The sequence below is a fragment of the Phyllostomus discolor genome, chromosome 13 (genome assembly GCF_004126475.2).
Source record: "Phyllostomus discolor isolate MPI-MPIP mPhyDis1 chromosome 13, mPhyDis1.pri.v3, whole genome shotgun sequence".
Classification (NCBI taxonomy): domain Eukaryota; kingdom Metazoa; phylum Chordata; class Mammalia; order Chiroptera; family Phyllostomidae; genus Phyllostomus; species Phyllostomus discolor.
Window position 1 is genome coordinate 44,619,049 of NC_040915.2, and position 21,498 is coordinate 44,640,546.

Consider the following 21,498-nt stretch of genomic DNA (forward strand, 5'->3'; position numbering starts at 1 on the left):
CTGGCTGAGGCTTCCCTCCTGCCCTGACCACGTGGCCCATGACAACCTGTCTGCCTTCTAAACGTGACGTTTCTGGCGGGGCGGCGACAGAAGGACTTGCAGCACGACACCTAATGTGCCATTTAAAACCGTCTACAGTGTCGAGGGTAAGCTCCCACGGTCCCCTTAAACCAGCCGTAAATTCTGTTGCACGCACGAAAAAGTGTGTCTGGTCCAAACTGTCAGAAGAACCTAGGAAATTCCTGCCTCCCGTGCAGTGCCCATGGCCCGGAGCGGGCCCAGAAGGTGGCGGCGGGGCGGCTGGAGCCGTGCAGTGCCCTGGTCGGAGTGCAGGGCTGGCGGGCACACTCTGTGTGGCCCTGTCAGAGGCCTGCCCGGCCTCAGCCTTTCCATCTGTACAATAGGGAGACTGGTCCCCCCCCCACCGTGAGCTTTCCCAGGCGAAGGATCCTGAGAGAGAGCCTGCGACACACAAGACCCCGCTGTGGCCGGTCTCTGGTGAGACCTCAACCAGGGCTGTCTTTGACCCTGAAGAGGAAGCACCCCGGTGCCTCCCAGCGTCACACAGAGCCCTTCAGCAGAGAGATGACTGGGGGGGACCCCTCCCACCCTCTCCCCCTCCACATCTGTCCCTGAACTGGGAGAGCCTCCCCCCGGACTGCAGTGCCCGGGGGTGGGGTGGACGGAGTGGGCTGGAAAGAAGACACAACTTTTAACAATGATGACAGATATTGGGGGGTGGCCTTTTCGAGGTCACAGAGGACAGGCTCTCAGCCCGAGCCTGCTGGACGCGGCCTGCAAAGGCAGTCTCAGGAGGGTTGAGATCAGACTCTGGAAACCCAGGGCCTGAGTTCAAATCCAGACTCTGCCTCTTCCCCGCTGGCGAACCGGGACAAGTCAGTGATTCTTCCCCACCGTCGCGTCCCCGCCTGTGCAGTGGGGAGAGGGGCGGCACCTCCCCAGCAGGCTGCCGCGAGCGCTCGCCGAGTTCAAGGACGTGCCCGGAACAGCGCCCGCCCGTGGCCTTGTCAGAGCTGCCCACGTTCCCTGTCATAACTCCGAAGCACCACGGGGCGCCCAGGGTCGGACGAATGGCTCTCAGACGCAGAACTGACAAACCCCGAGGCCTGCCTGACGTGGGGGTGAGGCGGGGGTGGGGGCGGGCCCCCAGGGTGCAGAGTCACTCGGATCCTGACGTCTGAGCTCAGGCAAGAGACGCCCACGAGCAAGTCACAGTCACCGGGGCATTTTGCACCAGTCCCTCCTCCGTGTGGTCAGTAAAGAGAGAAGCAAAAACGGCTTTACGGCCCCAAGACGCCCAAAGCGCGGCCTCGGTCTGCTGTGCCGCCAGTCTGAGCTGCTGCTGCTGCTGCTGCTGCTGCTGCCGCAACAAGCGGGCGCACCCACTCTGCGGGCTCTGCAGGCCCGGAGACCGCGCCAGGGTCTGACACGGGTCACGGGCTCCTGCTGGGGGCTCCAGGACAGAACCTGTGTCGTCGCCCTCTCTGGCTTCTGGAGGCAGGACGAGCCCCCGGCCTCGCGGCCCCACACGGCTCTGACCTCTGCTTCTGCCCCGCGCCCCCTCCGTGGCTCTGACCCTCCCTTTGCAAGGCTGCGTGTGGTGACAAGGGGCCCACCGGTGAAGCCGGGGGGGAGGGGGTCTTCTCTCCGTCTCAAGGTCTTGACTTACTCCCTCTGCAAAGACCTCCCGTCGTGGAAGGTAACACAGTCGCGGGTTCTGGGGATCAGAACGCACACGTGTCTGGGGGCCATGACTCGGCCTGCCACACGGGGCCAGCACGGCCCGCTGGGAACCTGCAGTGCTGCGGGAACTTTATCAGGACGGCCTCCCTGGAAACACGAGTGACCCTGCGGGACTGGTTCCTGCGGTGGGTATGTGTACACACCTGGGCCTGCCGGTGACTGCAGCAGCCAGGACCCCCAGGGACGGCTAGCAGCCGGGACCCTGAGAGAGACACGGGGACACACAAGAAGGAGGCCGCGCAGCAAGAATGAGGCCCAGGAAGCAGAGGTTGGAACGGAACAGCTTTAACCCCAAGGAACCCCCAGGACAGCCAGCGACACCGGAGCCGCCGGAAGAGGCGAGGAAGAACCACTGCCGTCAGGGGCGGCCCGCTGGCAGACACCCTGATTTCGGACCCCCGGCCTCCAGGTGAGAGAAAACCTGCTTCTGTGGCTTTAAGCCCCCCAGCCTGCGGCGCTCTGTTACGAAGCCCCTCAGAAATGAGTACAGAGGGGGCGGGGAGGAATGGAAACAGCCAGGCCCTGGGTGAGCCTTGGAACTGGACTGCACGCCCCACGCCTGCCCCTTGAGGGCCCAAGAGGCCCCGTGCAGGGAGTCTGGCTGCTCCTTGAGAACTTTCCCCCGCTTCCAGAGGGGCGCGTGAGTCGGCAGGGCCGGCGGGGGCAGCCTTCGCCCTGCAGGGAAACGGGCCAGGCCCGAGGCTGCAGGCGAGCTGGGGCCCCGGGTCTAAAGGGGCCTTTGTCTGGGCACTCAAGTGGCCAGACCAGCATGTGGACTCCCGGCCAAGCGCCTGCTAGGAAATAAACCCTTAACGCGTGGGCCAGAGGCCCAAGCTGTGCTTGGCCGCCTCCCCTGGGGTGGAAACCCGGGGCCACACGGAGGACAGAAACCCCCTGGGGGAGCATGGCTTCAGTCCCAACAGCAGCTGCTCCCAATGTGCTGCCGGGCGCCCCGCCCTGGGCAGAGCCCTCGGCGCACTCAAGGTCCCCACACCGAATTGTCACCACCACCCTGTGCGCTAGGCACTGGTGTCACCTCGTTTTACAGACAGGCAGACGGGGGCACCCCCCGAGGGAACCACCTGCCCACGGTAACGGCCAGTCAGTCTCAAAGCCCAGGTCCAACCCAGACCATGTGGGATGTGTCCCTCTCTCCTTCCTTCTTCCTTTCTTTTTTCCTTTTTTTTTTTTGTTCCCTTTCTCTCTTTCTCCCTTCGTCCCTTTTGGCAATTGAGATACAATTCACATACCATAAGACCCACCCTTTTAAAGTATACATTTGATGGGGTTTTTCGTGTATCACAGAGTTGCGCATCTGTCACTACTATCTAATTCCAGGGCGTTCTCACTGCTAGGAAGAAACCCCGCCCCCAGGTGCAGTCAGCCCCACCCCCCCTCCTCTCGCCCTGGCAACCACTACTCTGACTCCGGCCTCTCTGTGGGTTTGCCTGTTCTCGGCATCCCGTGTAAATGCACTCGTACAACATCTGATCTTTGGTGACCAGCGTCTTTCACGTAACACGCAGGGTGGAACAAAGGAGGTTTATGTGTTATTTGTATGAAAAACAATACAATAATTAATAAATAATAATACAAGAATAAACTCTGGCCCCAGCCGGTATGGCTCTCGGTTGAGCGTCGTCCTGCAAACCAAAAGGTCACCAGTTCGATTCCTGGTCAGGGCACGTGCCTGGGTTACAGGTTCGATTCCCGGTCGGGGCGCCTATGGAAGGCAGCCAGTGGAAGTTTCTCTCTCACATAGATGTTTCTCCCCCTTTCCTTCTCCCTCCCTCTAAAATCAAACATTTTTTCAAACAAAATAAAAAAATTTTTGTGTACTCACAACGGTAAACCTACTTTTGCCCCACCCTGTAATGTTTTCAAGATTCCCTGCGCTGTAGCCTGTGTCAGAACCTTATTTCTGTTTGCGGCCAAACAAGATTCCGTTGCACGAATGTGCCAGCCTGGGCTCTTTCTGCACTACACGCTAAGGCCGTCCAGCAGCTGTTTAGGGGATATCTGCTGGGCAGGCGGACGGGACTGCTACTTCTCACGAGAAACGGCCCTTCTGTATCTGCAGCTCACCTCACCCAGCACTGCGGATGCAGGAGAGACCCTGGATCCCTCTCTCACGGCGCCCTCTGCACCCCCAGCACGCCCCCACCCCCAACGCCACGCTGCGTCACCTGTAGTGAAGGACAAAGCGACAGGCCACAGCACCCAGGAGCAGGATGATGGTCAGGTAGAGCTTGAACTTCTCATACTCGTCCTTGTAGGCAAATCTACGGCAAGAGACACGCCCAGGAGAGGTCACGTAACTTCTACCACATTTACGGTAATGTGACTACATGCCATTGGGGGCGGGACCCCTGCCCCATCAGATCCTTGACAAGCTGCCACCCACATCCCACAAGCCAAAGGAGAGACCCGGCCTTGAATGAATGGTGACGATTAACCAGACAACGGGAATGGAAGTGTGGCTTCCCACGCCCCCGGACTCCGGCCGCAGGGCTCCGGGAAGGAGGCGCTGGGCAGGGGGCACAGACGGGGTCCGCGCCCCCAGCTGGCTACTGCTGTGGAAACACCAGGGCTCTATTTCCCTAGAAACTAACAGACTTCAGTGGACACCGTCTGCTCCCAGGAGAAAGGTGCGTGACGGGTGTGGGGTGGAGCAGAGCCGTTCCTCACAGGGAGCTGGCGGTCCAGCCCGCCCGACATGTGGACTTCTTGAAGGAAGGAAGGAAGGAGCCCTTTCCCCGGGGGCTGCCTGCAGGGGAAGAAAGTGCCAGAAAGACCAGGAGCCAGAGTACCAACTGTCAACATTTATCCGTTTATGTGAGAATCCTAGCCTGGTCCCATCTCGCTTGCGTGGAGAGAGCAACATGCCTGGATTCCGTAGAACCAGGTGCGGGGCGGGATACTCACTTGGCCTGGTTGCTGAGGAGGGTCACGTTCACGTTGCCGAGGACCAGATTCAAGTAGAGCCTGGAAGGGAAGACTGTGAGGCCGCCGCCACGGCCCTGGCCCTGGCGGCAGCCCCCACCCAAAACAGTCACACTGAGTAGTCACCACCGAGCGGCCAATGCAGAACGTAAGATAAGATGTTAAACTCAGCAGTACAACGGGCCTCTCACCGAGTGCAAATAATGATTAACGAGAGAGCGCGAGGACCGTGACACTTGACGCTCAAAACTAACCCGTTCCCCCTCATTTTAGCCGGTTTACCGACCTTATTTCCCAGCCTCTCTTGCAGCTACTGTGAGCACGTGACTAAGTTGCAGCCAACAAGGTAAAAGCACACGTGCAATATCCAGGCCAATTTAAAGCAGGCTCTTTTTAAAATTAAGGCATAGCCTATAAAAGTGCACAAGTCTTAAGTATACAACATGCTGAGTTTTTACGTATTTATATACCCATGCAACCAACACCCAGATCAAAGATTAAACCCCTTCCAGCCCCAGGAGGCCCCCTCCTGCCGCCTTCCCCACCAATGACAGCCACTGTTGTGTTCACCGAGAAAGCGTGAGGAAGCCTCCTCCTCTTTCCTGCCCGCACGCCTGCCCTTCCCCCTCCACCTCAAGCCCCGACGGGAAGGCGGGAGCCACGCAGGCCAGGCGTCCCAGGCCTGGGCGCTGCCCGCAGCAGGGCGCACAGTGCGGGGGGTGTGAGTGGCCGGCCCCTACCCGTTCTTCTTGGGCAGGTAGGCCTCCATGTCGAAGAAGATGTTCTGCCGCTCCTTGATGCTGGCATCGATCTGCTGAACCAGCTCCGCCTCCTCCTGGCTGGCATGGCGCTTGTACCTGTGGCGAGAGGCGTGGGCGCAGGGGAAGCAGGGGCGTTACTCGGGCTGGAGTAGGAATCTGGAGGCTCTGGCCACGGCCTTCCCATCCTTCCACCTCGGTATTTCTTGCAAACTCAAGTCTCCACCTGTACTCTCTGGGTCTGCTAGCCCTCTGACCTCACGGGTGCCCTTGAACCTCTCTGCCTTATTTCCCATATCTAAAAGACAGGGACAACATCAAGCCTACCTCCTTGACAATGCTGTTGGGACAAGTCAGTACATGCAATTTAAAGTATTCAAAACCCGCCATCTGCGGTGGGATCGCCGCCAAGATGCAGATTTCCGTGAAAACCCTTACGGGGAAGACCATCGCTCTCGAGGCTGAACCCTCGGATACAATAGGAAACGTGAAGGCCAAGATCCAGGACAAGGAAGGGGCTCTTCCCGATCAGCAAAGGCTGATCTTCGCTGGCAAGGCCCTGGGAGACGGATGTGCTTTGACCACGACATTCAAGAGGAGGCCCCCTTCACTGTGTGCCGCGACCTCGTGGTGGGGCTCAGGAAAGGAGGAGGCTGCACACCACTCCCAAGAAGCATTAGGGGAAGCAGGTTCGCTGGCTGTCCTGAAATCCTGCGACGTGGGTGAGAACGGCAGCATCAGCCTCCTTCGTCAGGAGTGCCCTTCCCCTGAGTGCGGTGCCGGGGCTTTTACCGCCAGCCCCTTCGACAGACACCGTTGTGGCAAACGTGGGCTGGCCCACTGCTCCCACAAACCAGAATAGAAGTCATTGGGTATTGGGTGAATAAAAGACATGAAGTAACATTAAAAAAAAAAGGTATTTAGAATGACACTTGACACACAGTACGAGCTTGGTGGAAATCTACTAGCAATATTCTTCTTCTTCCTATTCCTTTTTGTTTCCAAATGACTTTGCTTTAATCACGGGAAGCAAACGAAAGGGAAAGCTTGGGACAGAGAAGCATTACAGGTCAGCTTACAGGTCAGGGCCCTTTGCCAGCGGAGCTGGGGCACCAAGGCTCTGGGGCTCCGCTCGCTGCTCTAAAGGGGGAGCCTGACGATCATGGGGGGGGGCAGGCAGGAAGGCGCCTTAAAAGTGTGAGCAGTCGGCTAATCGAGGTCGAACCGTTATTCCCTGGTGATACGGAGCTCGCACCACCAGAAGAACAAGTCACGGACACTCTCGGGGTGGGGGTCCTCGGCGTAAGAACCGACCTCAGGGGTCAACCTTTGAACCCAGGGCTTTTCAACAAGGGGTACTTGGCAATGCCTGGGAACCTTCTGGCTGTTACGACGGAGTGGAGGGTTTCACTGGCATCTCGCGGGCAGAGGGACTGATGCCGTCACGCCTTCTACGTCACTCAGGACGGCCCCAGCAGCTGAGAGCCATCAGCGGTGCCGGGGCTGACAAACCCGAGGCGGACCGAGGCATCGGAAGTCCTGCCCTCGGTGAGATGCGTGTCTCCGAGAGTGGCCACACCACTGCACAGGACCCCCCGTGACCTCCCCCCACGACAAATGGGCCTCCGTTTCCAAAGGGGTCAGCTAAGGTTAGGGGATATAATCAGTAACTTTCCCAAAAAGTGTCCACGAGGGAAGGCAAGAACTGACCAGGAGCCACACGCCCTGGGACAGAGGCCCAGGTAGGTCAGAGCCTCGTCTCCCCTGCCTGACGGTGGGGAGGACCACAGCACCCCCGGGGCCCCTTCACCTACGGGTGCTGACTGACAGCACTTCCGGAACAGCGGGCCTGGCCTCGGGGACCGAACTAAGTTAGGAGCTCAAGTTGGTCTCCACCGGGGACGCCGGGCTTCTTAGCACCCCCACCGGAGAGCCTGGTGGGGTGAGCCCCCACCCCCATGAGCAGGGTACGTTCTGTTTGCCTGCCCAGCAGGACTTGTTATAGCAACTGTCCTTTGGGGAACTACCTCTCACCCTCGTCCCCCCTCCATGTGGTCTGAGGAGGGTTGGCCCGTGCCCGAGGTCTGTAAACTGCACATACGACCTAGTCCTGCCTAAGCAGTCCCGGGGATTGGTTCACAGTTGGGCACGTGACCAACTCCAGCCAATGAGGATCACACCCAGAACTTTTGCTGAAAGATGAGTTCTCATTGGGCTGATGGCCAAGCCAACGGGGGGGAAAAGGCTGGGGGGATATAAGCCTGGCACTGCGGGTGGCCATCTGGGTGACCACGAGGGGACACGCAGCCTGAGAGTGAAGCCAATCTACAGGAATGCACAATTTAAAGGGAAGAAACCAGATTCCTAAAAACGCCCTTTGACCCCAGGGTCCGGTGAGGCCTGAAGCCACCCCCGGGTTTTTTCCACTAAAATTTCCACTCTCTGCGCGAGCCAGTGCTGAGCCGGGTCTCTGACCCCGAGACCCGGGGGGAAGACCCGGAGGGAGACCCGGGGGCAGGGGGGGGGGGGGGAGCGCGCGCAGCCCCGCCTACCTCTGGAGCGCGTGCTTCAGGTTCCTCAGCCGCGCCTTCTGCTTGCGGATGGAGCCGCTGCACAACGTCTGCAGCGCGGTCAGCTCCTCCAGCTTCTGCCGGTAGACCCTGTGCGTCTCCTGCGGGAGGGGAGGGCCGCGCAGGGCGCCCGGGAGAACACGAACGGTCATTTCTCGCAGGTGCTCATGTCGGGGGGCGGGACCACGGAGGTCACAGTCTGACAGCGGAAAGGACACCAAGCTGTCTTGGAAGACGGGGGCCGGAACGGCGGAAGGCCCTTGTCCGATAAGGGACAACTACTGTTTTCTTTCCTGCCCGGGCTCCATCCTTCCGAATGGTGACAGCAACCACAGGTGACTTTGAGGGGCCACCTCTTTTCACTCCCAGCCCAAATGGACTGAGTCGACAGTGTCCATGCAAGAGTGGCCACGTGATCCACGCCCGGCCAGTCAATACCTCCCAATCCCCTGGCAACTGACTGATTCAGACACGGACACAGGGCTTCGAGGAGCCAGTGGGAGTCTGTCCCGGGGCCCTGCTGGAAATGCTGGTTTAGAGATGCCCTCTTTCTCCTGGGTTTGCTACCCTGGCAGCAGGCACCTTGGGGCTGCTGCGTGGGGAGAGCCTGCCGAAGAATGAAGCCGAACAGAACAGAACTGAGACACAGTAAGAGACAGAATTCTGGGAGCCTCGTTTCGGCCCTTGGATCTAACCAAGTCTGAAGGTAACACTGTCCAACACTCTTGGTTATAGGAATTCATGAATTCCTTTTCGCCGAGGCCAGGTGGAATCGGGCTGCTAATCCTGGCCGCGAAAAGAGTTCTTACGATGTCAGCTAAGACAAGGTCACACCTCCTCCCTGGAAGCCCGCCCCCCCACCCCCAGCACCGTCACCCCGATGAACTCAATGTCCCATTCCTGGAAACAAACGCTCAGGGCCACCGGGCCCCGGGGAACTGCAAGAAAGAGACTTTGCCCCAGTGCCGGGGGGCTGGAACACGGAACTTCCTGGTGTTGCTGCCGCAGCCCGCCTCCCCTGAATCACGCCAAGTGCTGGGACACAAGCCCTGCTCTCTACAGTCGACAATCTAAGACGAATGCCAACAACTGGAGAAGCCAGTGGAACTCAATACAGTAACCCAATGGACATAGTTAAAGCAGCGGTTTCCTTGGCTGGTGGAGAAACGCACCGTTTGGCAGAGGAAGGGAGAAAGGGGGTGGATGGTCAACGCTAAGGCCAGCGCCTACGTTCTCACGCCCGCCGAGCCGGTCCCTGCACACGCACGCGGGCTACGTCAGGAGGGAAGGGAGAGGCGAAGACGATGGAGTGAACAGGTGACAGCTGGGGGCGACACCAAAGAGCGCCGTGAGCAGGTCCCCCTCGGCTCCCCAGTGTGGAGGCTCAGTCCCTCACCTTCACACGGCATCGTCCCTCTCTGCTTCCTGGGCCCCCAGAAAGGAAAATTCTGTCCCTGCTTTATTTAGCTTTTATTTTTAAATAATTCCCAACATGCAAAAGAATTATAAGGGGAGCACAAAGGCCCTGACTGGTGCGGCTCAGTGGGTGGGATGTCACCCCACAGACCAGAAGGTCGCCGGTTCGATTCCCAGTCGGGGCACCTGCCTGGGTTTGCAGGCCAGGACCCTGGTTGGAGGTGTATGAGAAGCAACTGCTCAATGTTTCTCTCTCACGCTGATGTCTCTCTCCCTCTCTTTCTCCCTCCCTTCCCCTCTCTCTAAAAAACAAATAAATAAAATCTTTTTTAAAAAAAAAGAGCACAAAGAACTCCTCTCTACCCTTCACCGAGATTCAACAACCGTGAGCATTACGCCATATCTGCTTCATTGCCACCCGTCCCCTGTGTGTGGTGTGTGGTGTGTGTTCTTTTTCTGTATCAGGCACCAGGAATTTATAGCTCATAGGTCAAACACAGCCACACGGTTTCGTACGGGCGGTAAGCTAGAAATGGGTTTTCCTTGGTTGAAAAAAAACTCAAAAGACTGTTTGACGACATGTGAAAGTATACGAAATTGAAATTTCAGCATCGGTAAGCGAGGTTTACTGGAGCACAGCCACGCCCACTCATTTGCATACTGTCTGCGGCCTCAAGGCAACTCCGAGAGCAGAGCACTGGTGACAGAGGCCATACGGCCCGCAGAGCCCAGAACCCTCACTACGTGGCTTTTGTGCCGCGTAAGTTTGCCTACTCCTCTTCTAGACCATTTGGGAGTTGGCGACAGAGAGCATGCTTCTGTACTCCGAAAGGCTTCATTGTGTTTCCTCGGAACAAGGAGATTCCCTTACAGACCCACAGCACGGTGACCAAATGCAGAACGTGTGACCTTGATACCACACGGTACCATGACCTCAAATACCATCCAGATTCCCATCTGGCTGCCTGTCCACTGACGGCAGTGCCCCCGGACCCTGGGCCCGACTCCGCCCCCTGCACTGCGCCACTGTTCGCGTCTCCGTAGCCGCTCCGGTCTAGAGCGGCCCCTAACTTCTCTCTGTCTCTCATGACGTTGGCATCCTTAAGGAGTTCCATCCAGTTTCGGAATACGTCCTTCCACCTGGGTTTGTCCCTTGTTTCTCCATGACTGGCTTTCGCTGATGCGTTTGGAGCAAGAACGCTACTGAAGGAACACCGTGCCCTCAGCGTCTCCCATTAGGAGGGACGCGGTGTCTGTAGTCGGTAAGTCGTCCGTGGAGAGCCAGGCTGCGCGTCCATCACTTCTGAACTCTGCGGCGCCCAGCAGCCCTGTCCTCACAGCCAGCACCTGCTGGGCGTCAAGGAGACCCTCCAGAGCCACAGTGGAGAGGAAGGGAGCAGCGCAACCCTGACTAGACTGCAGTCTTCCAGAAGGCAGGGCCTCTGGACTAAGCACCCCAGCCACGACAGCCCAGCTGAGGCCCCTGGAAGATAAAGAGGCGGGTCACCTCCTGGCACTCGTCGGGGCTGGGTGCCACCAGGGGGAGATAAGACCCAGACTGCAACATCAGCAGCCAGATGCTTACCAGGCCCTCTTCAGTTTGAATTAATATTTAATTTCAAAGTAAAACACGAAGACATTACCCTTGTTAAAAATTAAAACACTACAGCTGCAGCTGGAGTCGGCTTTGAACACACCCCCATCCTTCTCCCCGTCCCCAGAAGCAACTACTGTTACTAGTTTCTTCTAGACGTTTTCCTATGTATTCTTCCAGACTATATTCTATGTACCTATGTATTTCTGTATTTTATATAGGCCTGTTTTTTTTTTAAATCCTCACCTGAGGACATGCTATTTTAGAGAGAAGGGAAGGGAGGGAGAAAAACATTGATGTGAGAGAGAGACCTCTCACACCTCTCATATGCGCCCCCTACGGGGGACTGAACCTGCAACCGAGGCATGTGCCCTGAGTGGGAATCAAACCCGTGACCTTCCAGTTTGCGGGACAATGCTCTAAGTACCTGAGCCACACCGGCCAGGGTGAGATATATATGCAAAAACGAATGATCCCTAATTTACCGTATTTTTCAGACCATAAGATGCACCTAGGTTTTAGAGGAAAATAGGAAAAAAAATTTTGAAGCAAAAAATGTGGTAAAATATTTAATAACATGAACAACATAATATTTCACCAGTGTAAAGGTAAAGCTACATTTGGACTATGAGATGTACCCCCATTTTCCTCCCAAATTTATGGGGCAGGAAAGTGCATCCTATAGTCCGAAAAATACGTTATTTTCCTTTGCTTCATTTTAGCAATAGACCCCACAAAGTTATAGCTGGGCATATGGCCTACAGACTACATTTCCCAGCCTCCCTTGCAGCTAGGGGTAGCAGTAGGACTAAGAGCCAATGGGACGCAAGTGGAAATGGTGTATATACGTTCTGAACCACAGTTTTATAAGGAACGGCTTGGCCTCCACTCTCCCTTTGCCTGGCCGGCGCGTGGCAACAACGGGTCCAGTTTCACTGAAACCAGAGATGGACGCCGCACAATACGAATGGCAAAGCCCCCGGTCCGTTCCCCAGCCAAACCAAACCAACCTGGACCCCAGGTGACCTCACGGGACAGACCTTCCAACCTGTGACAGTTTAAAAACATGACTACCCATCCTTCAGCATTCCTCCTGCAGAGAGGTGGGGGTCTCTGTTCCCTCCCCTTAAATACAGGTAGGCTTGTGGCTGGTTTGACCCCCCCCCAAAAAAGGCAAAAAAGTGACACTACACAATTTGTGAGCAAAAAGGCGTGGAAGGACGGACACACAGCTTCCCCCTCCTCTGCTGGAACCTTCCCTCTTGGAGCAGAAGGTTCAACTGCTCGAGGCCGCCATGCTGTGTGGAAACCCTCACCACGCAGAGGAACCCAGGCGGGCACTCTGGCCGACAGTCCCGGCTGGAATGGCAAACCTGCTTGCCACCCCAGCCCAGGCACCAGAGGGGTGAAGACCTCCAGGTGACTCCAGAGGACTCAGCCCCGCCCATCCCGGCCCTTCGAGTCTTCCCAGCTGGGGCCCCTGGCACCACAGGACACAAACTGCCCAGACCGTGTGCCCTGTCTAAACTCCCGACTCACGGGACCCAAGAGCAAAAAGCAATTACTGCTGTTTCATGCAGCAACAGATAACCGGAATCCCACTCACCCTGGACCACACCTCCGGAAGGAAGGAAGGAAGGAAGGAAGGAAGGAAGGAAGGAAGGAGAGGGTGGGGGGAGAGGAGAAGAAAGAAAAAGAAAGAAAGAAGGAAGAAAGGGAGGGAGGGAGGGAGGGAGGGAGGGAGAGAGAGAGAGAGAAAGGAAGGAAGGAAGGAAGGAAGGAAGGAAGGAAGGAAGGAAGGAAGGAAGGAAGGAAGGAAGGAAGGAACCTTGTTTCAGTCTTTTCCTTTGGAGATTCCTCTGTTATAACAGCATAGCTTACACCCTAAAGCACATACTTTTGATTTTTAGAAACATATGAACACTGCCAGAATGATTCCTCAACTCTCTTTTCTTACGCAATAATACGCCTTGAAAACCCACCCATGTAAGAACAGATTTACTTCATTCTTTTTTAGCGCTGGGCAGTGTTTCGTGCGGTGCTCGTGCTACGGTTTACGGAAGCCGTTCCCCTACTGCTGGGTGTTTCGGTTGTTTCCAGTCTCTGACCGGAACCAGCAATGAATGCACCGTTGGTTACTACCCTCGGCACTGCCTCCCTGGGCGCACGCACCAGCACCTCTCTGGGGAAGGTTCTCTCCGGGGAAAAGGAATGGAATTGCCAGGTCAGAGGGCACAGGCCTGTTTTCAGTTTTAATGGATCTTGGCAATCAGCCTGCACAGTGGCTGTACCCATCGACAGTCCCACCCACAGCACAGGACAGCCGTCCACATCTCACCAATACTCAGTGCCCTCGACATCTACTTTTTTTACAGGCACCTTCCTCATGCTCCACTGGTGGTGCTTTCTGCTCAGCCCCCAGACACGAGAGGAGGTGAGGATGGGGAATCCGGGGGCTTTCCCATCATTCCATCTCCTGGTACATGGAGTCACTCCTGGTCCCTGGCAGTTTCTCTCTCTCTCTCTCTGATACTGGAGACCATACATCTGTCCACCCCCTGTCCTCAGCTCCAGGGTTAGGGTCTGCCAGCCACAAGGACGACAGCGTGGGGTCGGGGGGAGTCAGACACCAGGCCCCTAGTGCGACAGGCTCTCTGCCCCGGGCCAGTCTGCGTGGGCTGCTGGTGCCACCCGCCTCCAGCAGTAGCAACGGTCGTCACTTCATATCTTGGATCCACTTTTTTCGTGACAGCTGCCTTTCACTTGCTCTTTTTAAAAGTTCTGATAAAACTTAGCATTGTAATCATTAAAAATTTTTAACCTTTTAAATTGTAATACACATATGGTTTACCATTTTAACCATTAAAAATTTTTTTATCCCCACCCAAGGACGTTTTTTCATTGCTTTTAGAGAGAGAGGAAGCGGGGGGGGGGGGGGCACATCCATGCGACAGAGAAGCACTGATGGCTGTACGTCCACCGCGACCATCCACCTCCAGGACCTTCCTCTTCCTCCTCCCAACTGAGGCTCCGAACCACCACCAACACCTCCGCTTCCTCTACTCCCCAGGCCCTGGCCACCACCCTTCCAGCACTTTCTGACTCCACGCCTCTGACTCCTCCGGGTACCCCGTACAAGTAGGATCACACAGTATTTGTCTCCTTGTGTCTGGCTGATTTAGACACGGCATTATATCTCCAGGGTCTATCCAGGTTGTGGCATATGTCAGAATTTTCTTCCTTTTCAAGGCCGCGCAATGTCACTGTACGTGTGTCCTGCATTTTCTGTATCCACTCATCTGCCGAAGGACACCTGGGTTGCTTCCATCTTTGGGCTTCTGGTGAAAACTGCTGCTATGAACGTCGGCGTCCAAGGATCTGTTCAAGTTCCTGCTTTCGGTTCTTTCGCGTGCGCACCCAGGAGTGGGACTGCTTAGATCACACATCAACTCCGTGTCTGCTTTTCTCTGAGGAACTGCCGTGCCCTTTCCCACAGAGGCCGCAGCACGGCCAACAGCGGTCTCCGTGTCCACGGGGGGTTCTGGCAGCGGGGAGGGGCACAGTACCGGCCTTCCCTTGGAGTTCCTATTTACCCTCGCACAGGAGGGTGTCTCGGACAGACCTGTGTGCCGGGATGCTTTTTCCAGGGGCAGAAGGAACTGCACTGAGGCAATCCAGTCCTGCCTTTCATCCCGTCAACCTTGGCCCTGTGGCCTCGAATGGAACTGGGCACCAGATGGGGGCCTCCTATTGTTGTTGCCAACTAGGCAGCTCGTCCCCTTCTGGTTGACGTCTCCCCAGTTTCTCTGGAGACCCCTCCCTCCCCCACACTCAGTCCAGTCCGGGAGCTCTGCCTGGCAGCCGGTGGACCCTGCCCCGGGCTCCAGGGCAGGTGCTGCAGGCCGGGCCGCCAGATTATCAGCCTCCAGATCCCGCTGGTTGATTCAGGGAGGGGCATTCAGAACCGACCACACTCAGTGGTGGGGCTCTTATCAGAACTGCTGGAAAACAGAGACTCTTTTTCTGCTAGTTTTGAAGGCAGCGAGATGTAAGCCCGACGTGCATGCGGCTCCTGCCTGAGAATGAACCCAACAGAGAGGAAAACAGAATGGAAAGGTACACGAAGGCTCAGCCCTGATGATTTCACTTGAGCCCCTGGATCGGCCTGTACCTGAAGGCAGTACACCTTTGAGTTCCCAATTACATAGGCGAACATCTTTTGTTTTGTTTCATTTGGCTTTGCCCGTTGGGTTGAGTGTCTTCATTCGAGAGGCAAGTGTCGGAATCTAGATTCAGATGCGAAAGAACAGAGCTTTCCTCCTGGGCAAAATGAATCATACCAGGTAAGGGGAGAAGCCACAAATCTCAGACCCATTATTACCAAGCTATGGCCAAGGACACTGTCACCTGGAAGATGCCAACAGCAAGGACTTGGAGCCTTGCTCCAAGAATCCTTCATTACGCCAGTGACTAAATTGTCACCCAAAAGTGTAGACCACAGCACAACCATATTGTTTTGGGTGGGTTTGTTTTTTTTTTAACCAAACTAGGAACCCAAACCATTTTTTAAACAACTTTATTGAGGTATAATTTACATACATAGAATTGACTCACTTTAAATGTACAATTCAAAGATTTGTATACACTTACCAAGTTGCACAACCATCACCACACCCAGTTTTTGAACATTCCCCCGCCCAGTGAGGTCCCTGGTCCCTATCAGCGCTCACTCCCCAGTCGCTGTGCTGCCAGCCCCTGGCAGCCTACGACCTCCCTTCTGTCTTTATAGATTTCTCTTCTCTGGATATTTCATATAAATAGAGTCCTACAGTCTGTGGTTTTTGTGCCTGGCTTCTTGCACTTAGCATAACTTTTTGAGATTATTTACATTGTAGCATGTATGAGTATTTTTTTATTGCTACTCAACAATAATAGCTTGGTACAGATATACCACATGTTGTTGGACATTCGGGTGATTTCCACTTCCTGGCTCTTACAAACAATGCCACCGCGGGTATTTCGTACAAGGCTTGGTGCAGGCATACCTTTTCATTTCTCTCTAATAGGAATGGAATTGCTGGCTCACGTGGTAGGTAAACGTATGTTTAAGTGTTAAAGAATGCACACCCAACCGCCCAACCACTGTCCTTATTTCGGAACTTGGCAGCAGTGGGCTGGATCATGCGAGCCGCTCTCCGAAAGGCAGGAGTCAGCTCTCTGCACCCGGCGCAGGGAGAGCCAGCTAATCAGCGTGCCTGACTCTCACACCGAGTGGCTCCCTCTAAAAATAACCCGGAGTTCGGGGGGGCACCGGAGCAGACAGACAGCTGTGGGGGACAGGCCCCGTTCTGCAGCACGAAGCGAGCCCCAACCCCCCGCAACTGTCTCGTTCAAGACCAATCCAAGAAAAGAAACATGCCTGACCGGATACGTACAGACAAAGCTGAGGGGAGGAAGAAGGGGGTAAGGGTAAGGCAGACGCTGTCGGTCAAGAATCCAATGCCAAGACACTTGTTTCTCTAGGAGAGAAAACACGGCCGCCGCGCACCCTCCGTCCTGCAGTGACTGGTACCTGCGGGGCCACAATCGCGCACACGGCCAGCACCGAGCCCACGCAGCTGGCTTTCTGTGTAAGCCTTCGGTACTGTTGGATCACGTTCTGGTTTCCTGCTCATTTTATGAAGTATTTCAGGTGTATAAAAAGTGGACAGAAAAGCCCTGGCTGGCGTAGCTCAGTGGATTGAGCACGGGCTGGGAACCAAAGTGTCGCAGGTTCGATTCCCAGTCAGGGCACATGCCTGGGTTGCAGGCCATGACCCCCAGCAACCGCACATTGATGTTTCTCTTGCTCTCTTTATGTTTCTCTCGCTCTATCTCCCTCCCTTCTCTCTCTAAAAATAAATAAATAAAATCTTTTTAAAAAAGAAGTGGACAGAAAAACCATAGCATAGAAAATAAACACAACATTAACACTCAAACTCTCACGCCGCATTTAAGAAGTAAGAGTGCACAGGAGGCTGAAAGTGCCTGTGTATCCTTGCCTAGGCGGAACTGCCACCTCCTCCTCCCAAAGAAGCCAGCCCCGCCCCCACCCCAGATCAATTTGGTCTTTCCCTGCGCTGACCCCTTCAGACTCTACTCCCTGGGCTCCCTTACTCTGCCCCCGACTTTGGTCTGCCCAGTGGGAGGCCGGGACAGAAGACTGGAGGGCGGGCAAGAAAGAGCTGGGGGTCTGCGTTCCTCCTGCCTCCTCCCTGCTCGGCGGTGGCCCTCAAGTACAGCTCCCCTTCCCCAGGAATAAGCTCCGGCCAAGTTCTGCGGACTGACCCCTCTCTCCGCCCCTTTGCATCTGTGCTGCCCAAGCAGCACCCTCTGCCCCTTTAGAATCAGGATCCCAGCCGCAGGGGCCTTAAACGGCCACACCTCTCTGCAAATAGCCCCTTCCTTAACTCTTCAGTGAGATCCTTCCGACAGAGACGCTTCTCGCCAGGGCTCTGCCCGCCCGATCTCCACTCCAGTGAATCTGACCCAGGTCACTCCCTTGCAAGTCTTTGTACTATTGTACTATTGTACAAAGATCCGCATCAGTAAGCAATACATGGTTTCCTTTATTATACATGTCACACTGTATATCCCTCTGGGGTTGCTTTTCTTTCCTTTCTTTTTTTTAAAGATTTTATTTATTTATTTTTAGAGAGAGGGGAAGGGAAGGAGAAAGAGAGGAAAAGAAACATCAGTATGTGTTTGCCTTTCGCACACCCCCGCACCAGGGACCCAGCCCGCAGCCCAGGCATGTGCCTTGACTAGGAATCGAACCGGTGACCCTTTGGTTCGCAGGCCTGTACTCAGTCCACTGAGCTACAACAGCCAGGGCTCAGTGTGGCTTTTCTGTTTAAAAGACTCATCCACCTTGATACACGTTGCTCTAGTTTACTCATTCCGCTCTTCACACCCCACTCCATGGGAGTTCAGTGGAATTATCCAGCCTGATGGACACCTGGGTTTCTGTTTCTTAGCTGTTATAAACAAGTGTTATGAAGATTCTTGGACATATCTCCTGTTTGAAATTTTAACTTTGAATATAGGCATTACTTATAAAAATGTATAATGGATAAAAAAAAGACAGAGAAGCACTAACATTAGGTCTGGGAGCTGAGATGCCCATAGTGTCTTTCCTGCACATCTGATTGCCCTTCTTTTACACTATGTCTTGAAGATACAAACAAGCGAGTTTCTGCTGGAGGATTCGGAGCTCTGCCACCTGTCCTGTCCTCTGAGGCCCCGAGCTCTGCCCCAGTGGGAAGATGAGGTTAATGATTCCAGCTTCCAGCACACCCGTCAAACATCTGGAGATGCCCTCTTAACACAAGGCATCTTGGCTGAGTCGTAAGACCCAGAACTGGAAGTCAGAACTCGGTGTCAACATTTATTGCAAGATCTGCCAGCCATGGAATCTCACGGCATTTCCAGACAGGGCTCTGGCCCAGGAGCATCGGGGTTGGTGGGCAACCCAGTGAACTGCAACAGAGCCAGGGTCGCCACCAAAATGTGCAGCCTTACAGCTGTGCCCTTCTCTGGCGGGAAGTTTTCAAAAGATTACATTTATATTGTTCTCTTTCCGAGAAATCAACATCAAACAAAGATTTCCGGATGCTGAGTATGCTTAACTAAGACTCATCGCCATGGAAACACTACCAAGGATGGCACGTTGACCTCATCTCAGCTGCATCGATTCTGTATTGGGAGGGGAAAGATTCTGAGTCACGTGTAAGGATCGATTAGTAATGTCTGGTATGGGAGCAGTAAGTGGAGGTATGAGCACATGTGTCAGACACTTGGAAGGCAGGACAACATAACAGCCAAGTGATTACGCAGTGCAGCGGACTGATGTCACATCCAGGGTCTGCCACTTGCTGAGTTACTCAGTTTCTTTGTATTTCAGTTTCCTCAGCTGTCAAAGGGCTAGGAGGCAAGGCCTATGTTACAGGCCATGGCCTGGTTTTTAAAAATCAGCTTTATTGGGGTATAATTTACATATGAATTTGCCAGCTTTCAGGTGTGCGATTCGATGAATTTTGGCAAGTATATACCATTGTGTAACCAGCACTACCATCCGCACATAAAGCAAAGGTTCCTTGGAGCCTCAGTAAACTTTTCACGGGGTCCCCAGACCAAATAACCGAAAAGCACTTATGTCCTAATGACTTAGTAGCCTTTGGGAAAAAATAGTACGTGGAAATCGACAAAAAGATCTTTATTTCATTCTGAAATAACCAAAATTATTTACTAGGGGGACATGTGTGCCTGTCGGCTCTGCACAAATCCTCAAACCGGGGGACCAGATTAGACACTGCTGGCCTCATTTCTCGTTCCACGGGGTTTTAATGAAATAATACTCTCTTCCTGCTGCCCGCCTGCCCGCCTGCCGTCTAGTCTCTACACAGCAGCCAGAGGGACGCCCGTTTCACTGCTAGTAAAAGCCACAGGCTTTACGGAGGTCTACCTACTGTGAGGTCCCGTTTAGGGAAAGGCCGCTTCCGGCTACCTCCTTCCTTGGTGCGAGGGGCAAGGCCAGGTGTCCAGTGGAAGGAGACAAGGCAGGAAAGGCTCATCAAACTACCTGCCGCCGGGGCTGTAAGTGACCTTCTGTGGTCATACCGCAGGCCACAGGGCCACGCTTAGTTCACCCGCAAGGCTGAAACCCCAACCAGGCAAAAAGGCAAAGTCCCCTCAGCAGCCTGACCTTGTCCCGAACCCACTGAGGGAAGCCCCGGCACATGCAAACCGCAGTCAGAAGAAATCAGATCCTTTCCTCTGGAAATTCCCAGAGATTATGACTTTGGGGGGTGGCGGGGAGGAATTCCAAACATCTTTCAGATCCTGTAGGGCCTGAAAATGAGTTTCCTGTTTCCTCCCTTCGTTGGTAGACGGGAAGGAGAGGTAAAACCCAGAGACATTATACATTGCTCCCAGAAAGACGAAGTCGAAGAGATATAAGCACGAAAAACCCATGAATCCCAGATTCTGAAGTAGATGTAGGAAAATTAAGATAGATGAGGATTTTCTGATGGAAATGAAAAAAAAAAAGAAACCCTTCTTACTGTTAACCTTTCTAGTTCCCACCTGCCCACCTGTGGTGACCTCCTAGTTCCCCAGCAAATGTCTCCTATCTGAAAGTCTGTCCAATAACTACACATGGACAGTGCACACCCTCCTTATATGTACATTTCTGGAGACTTTCACCTCAGCAGCTCAGAGCTCTCCCATTTAATATGATGGAGAGGGGACTCCCGATACAAGGACAGACATCTGAACTGAACATGTAGGGCACTGAGTTCTAGCCCCAGCTTGATCACTAAATTGCTGGCTGACCCCAGTTAAATTAGCAATGTCCAAGCTTCAGTGAAGACATAGTGTTTTTAATCTTAACCCCCAGGGGCCCCTGTGGCCTTCCACCCATCACTGGCCTTTGACCCAGCAGCTGCCACCAAAGCCAGAGGCCAGCAGGGTCCCTCTGCCCCAAGGCAGGGCCCGGTCCTGCTGCCCTACTGCCAAAGAACTAAGCAGGCAGGTGACGTCACAGCTTCCACCGGGCCAACCCTTGCCAAGCACCGGGGTTTGAGACCCAGAATGAATGCCCAATTCCTCCCTGGCCCTCACACACCTGAGGCCCAGAGACACCAAGTGAGAACACAACAACAAATCACACTGTCTCCTTTGCAACCTCTGCCTGCCAAGACTTGCAGTCTAATTGCTGTTAATTGCATTAATTGCACAGCTCTGAAGTGTTAAGATTCCTCCTCCTCCTTCTCCCAGTCTAAGGCAGGGCAAGGGGAAGGAAGGATGAACAACAAAAGCTCCACACGGCAACCTCCTTCTCCCACTCCTGACCCTCGAGTCCCCTCCGTGGCTCCAAGGTTGGACATGACATGAGAGCCCAGCAGGACAAAGCATTAAGAAGTGGCTCTGCTTTCTCGATGGCAGTGGAGCCACAAGGGTCCCCAGGGAACTGGGTGGGACCCAAGGAGAGGACATCAACCCACACATGCTGGACAGGCCGAGGAAGGGATGATGCCCTTCCGGTTCTGGGTCCCTTACCCTCCGCTCATGCCTAAAACTGGCCCATCTCTCCAGCACCCCTCTCTCTACTCCTCCGGACCTGCTGCCTCGTGTCTAGAAAGACCCATCACAGACACCCTTGGCAACCTCCTCTCCCCTCCCCTGGACACGGCAAGAGGCCAGCCAACCGCAGACAAGAGCTACACGTTCAGGAAAAAGGTCACTGCTCCAGCTGAGGACTCGGACTCGGGTGGAGGTGTGCGAGACGGCTTCAGACAAGCAGAGCCCGGCGCGGAGGAAACCACCGCCATCCCGGCGCTGCAGAGGGGGCAGCCCCATCTCCAAACAGGGCCCGGGAGTCCCCTGGGCCAACCCCAGGGTTTCCCGAGGCGTC

The 21,498-nt window shown here is 54.9% G+C and overlaps 1 protein-coding gene and 1 pseudogene across 1 annotated transcript in view; one reads left to right on the forward strand and one right to left on the reverse strand.

Annotated features, from left to right (window-relative positions):
• The window catches only part of TMEM120B (transmembrane protein 120B), a 34,073-nt gene that overhangs the window by 11,610 nt on the left and 965 nt on the right, over positions 1 to 21,498 (reverse strand). Inside the window, exons 2-5 of the mRNA XM_028527911.2 lie at positions 8,018 to 8,136; positions 5,448 to 5,564; positions 4,690 to 4,749; positions 3,951 to 4,046 (exon numbers count right to left, since the gene is read on the reverse strand). Of these exons, the coding sequence (XP_028383712.1) occupies positions 3,951 to 4,046; positions 4,690 to 4,749; positions 5,448 to 5,564; positions 8,018 to 8,136 (392 nt within the window). The remainder of the gene's footprint in view (positions 1 to 3,950; positions 4,047 to 4,689; positions 4,750 to 5,447; positions 5,565 to 8,017; positions 8,137 to 21,498) is intronic.
• Positions 5,631 to 6,380, forward strand: LOC114509555 (annotated as a pseudogene).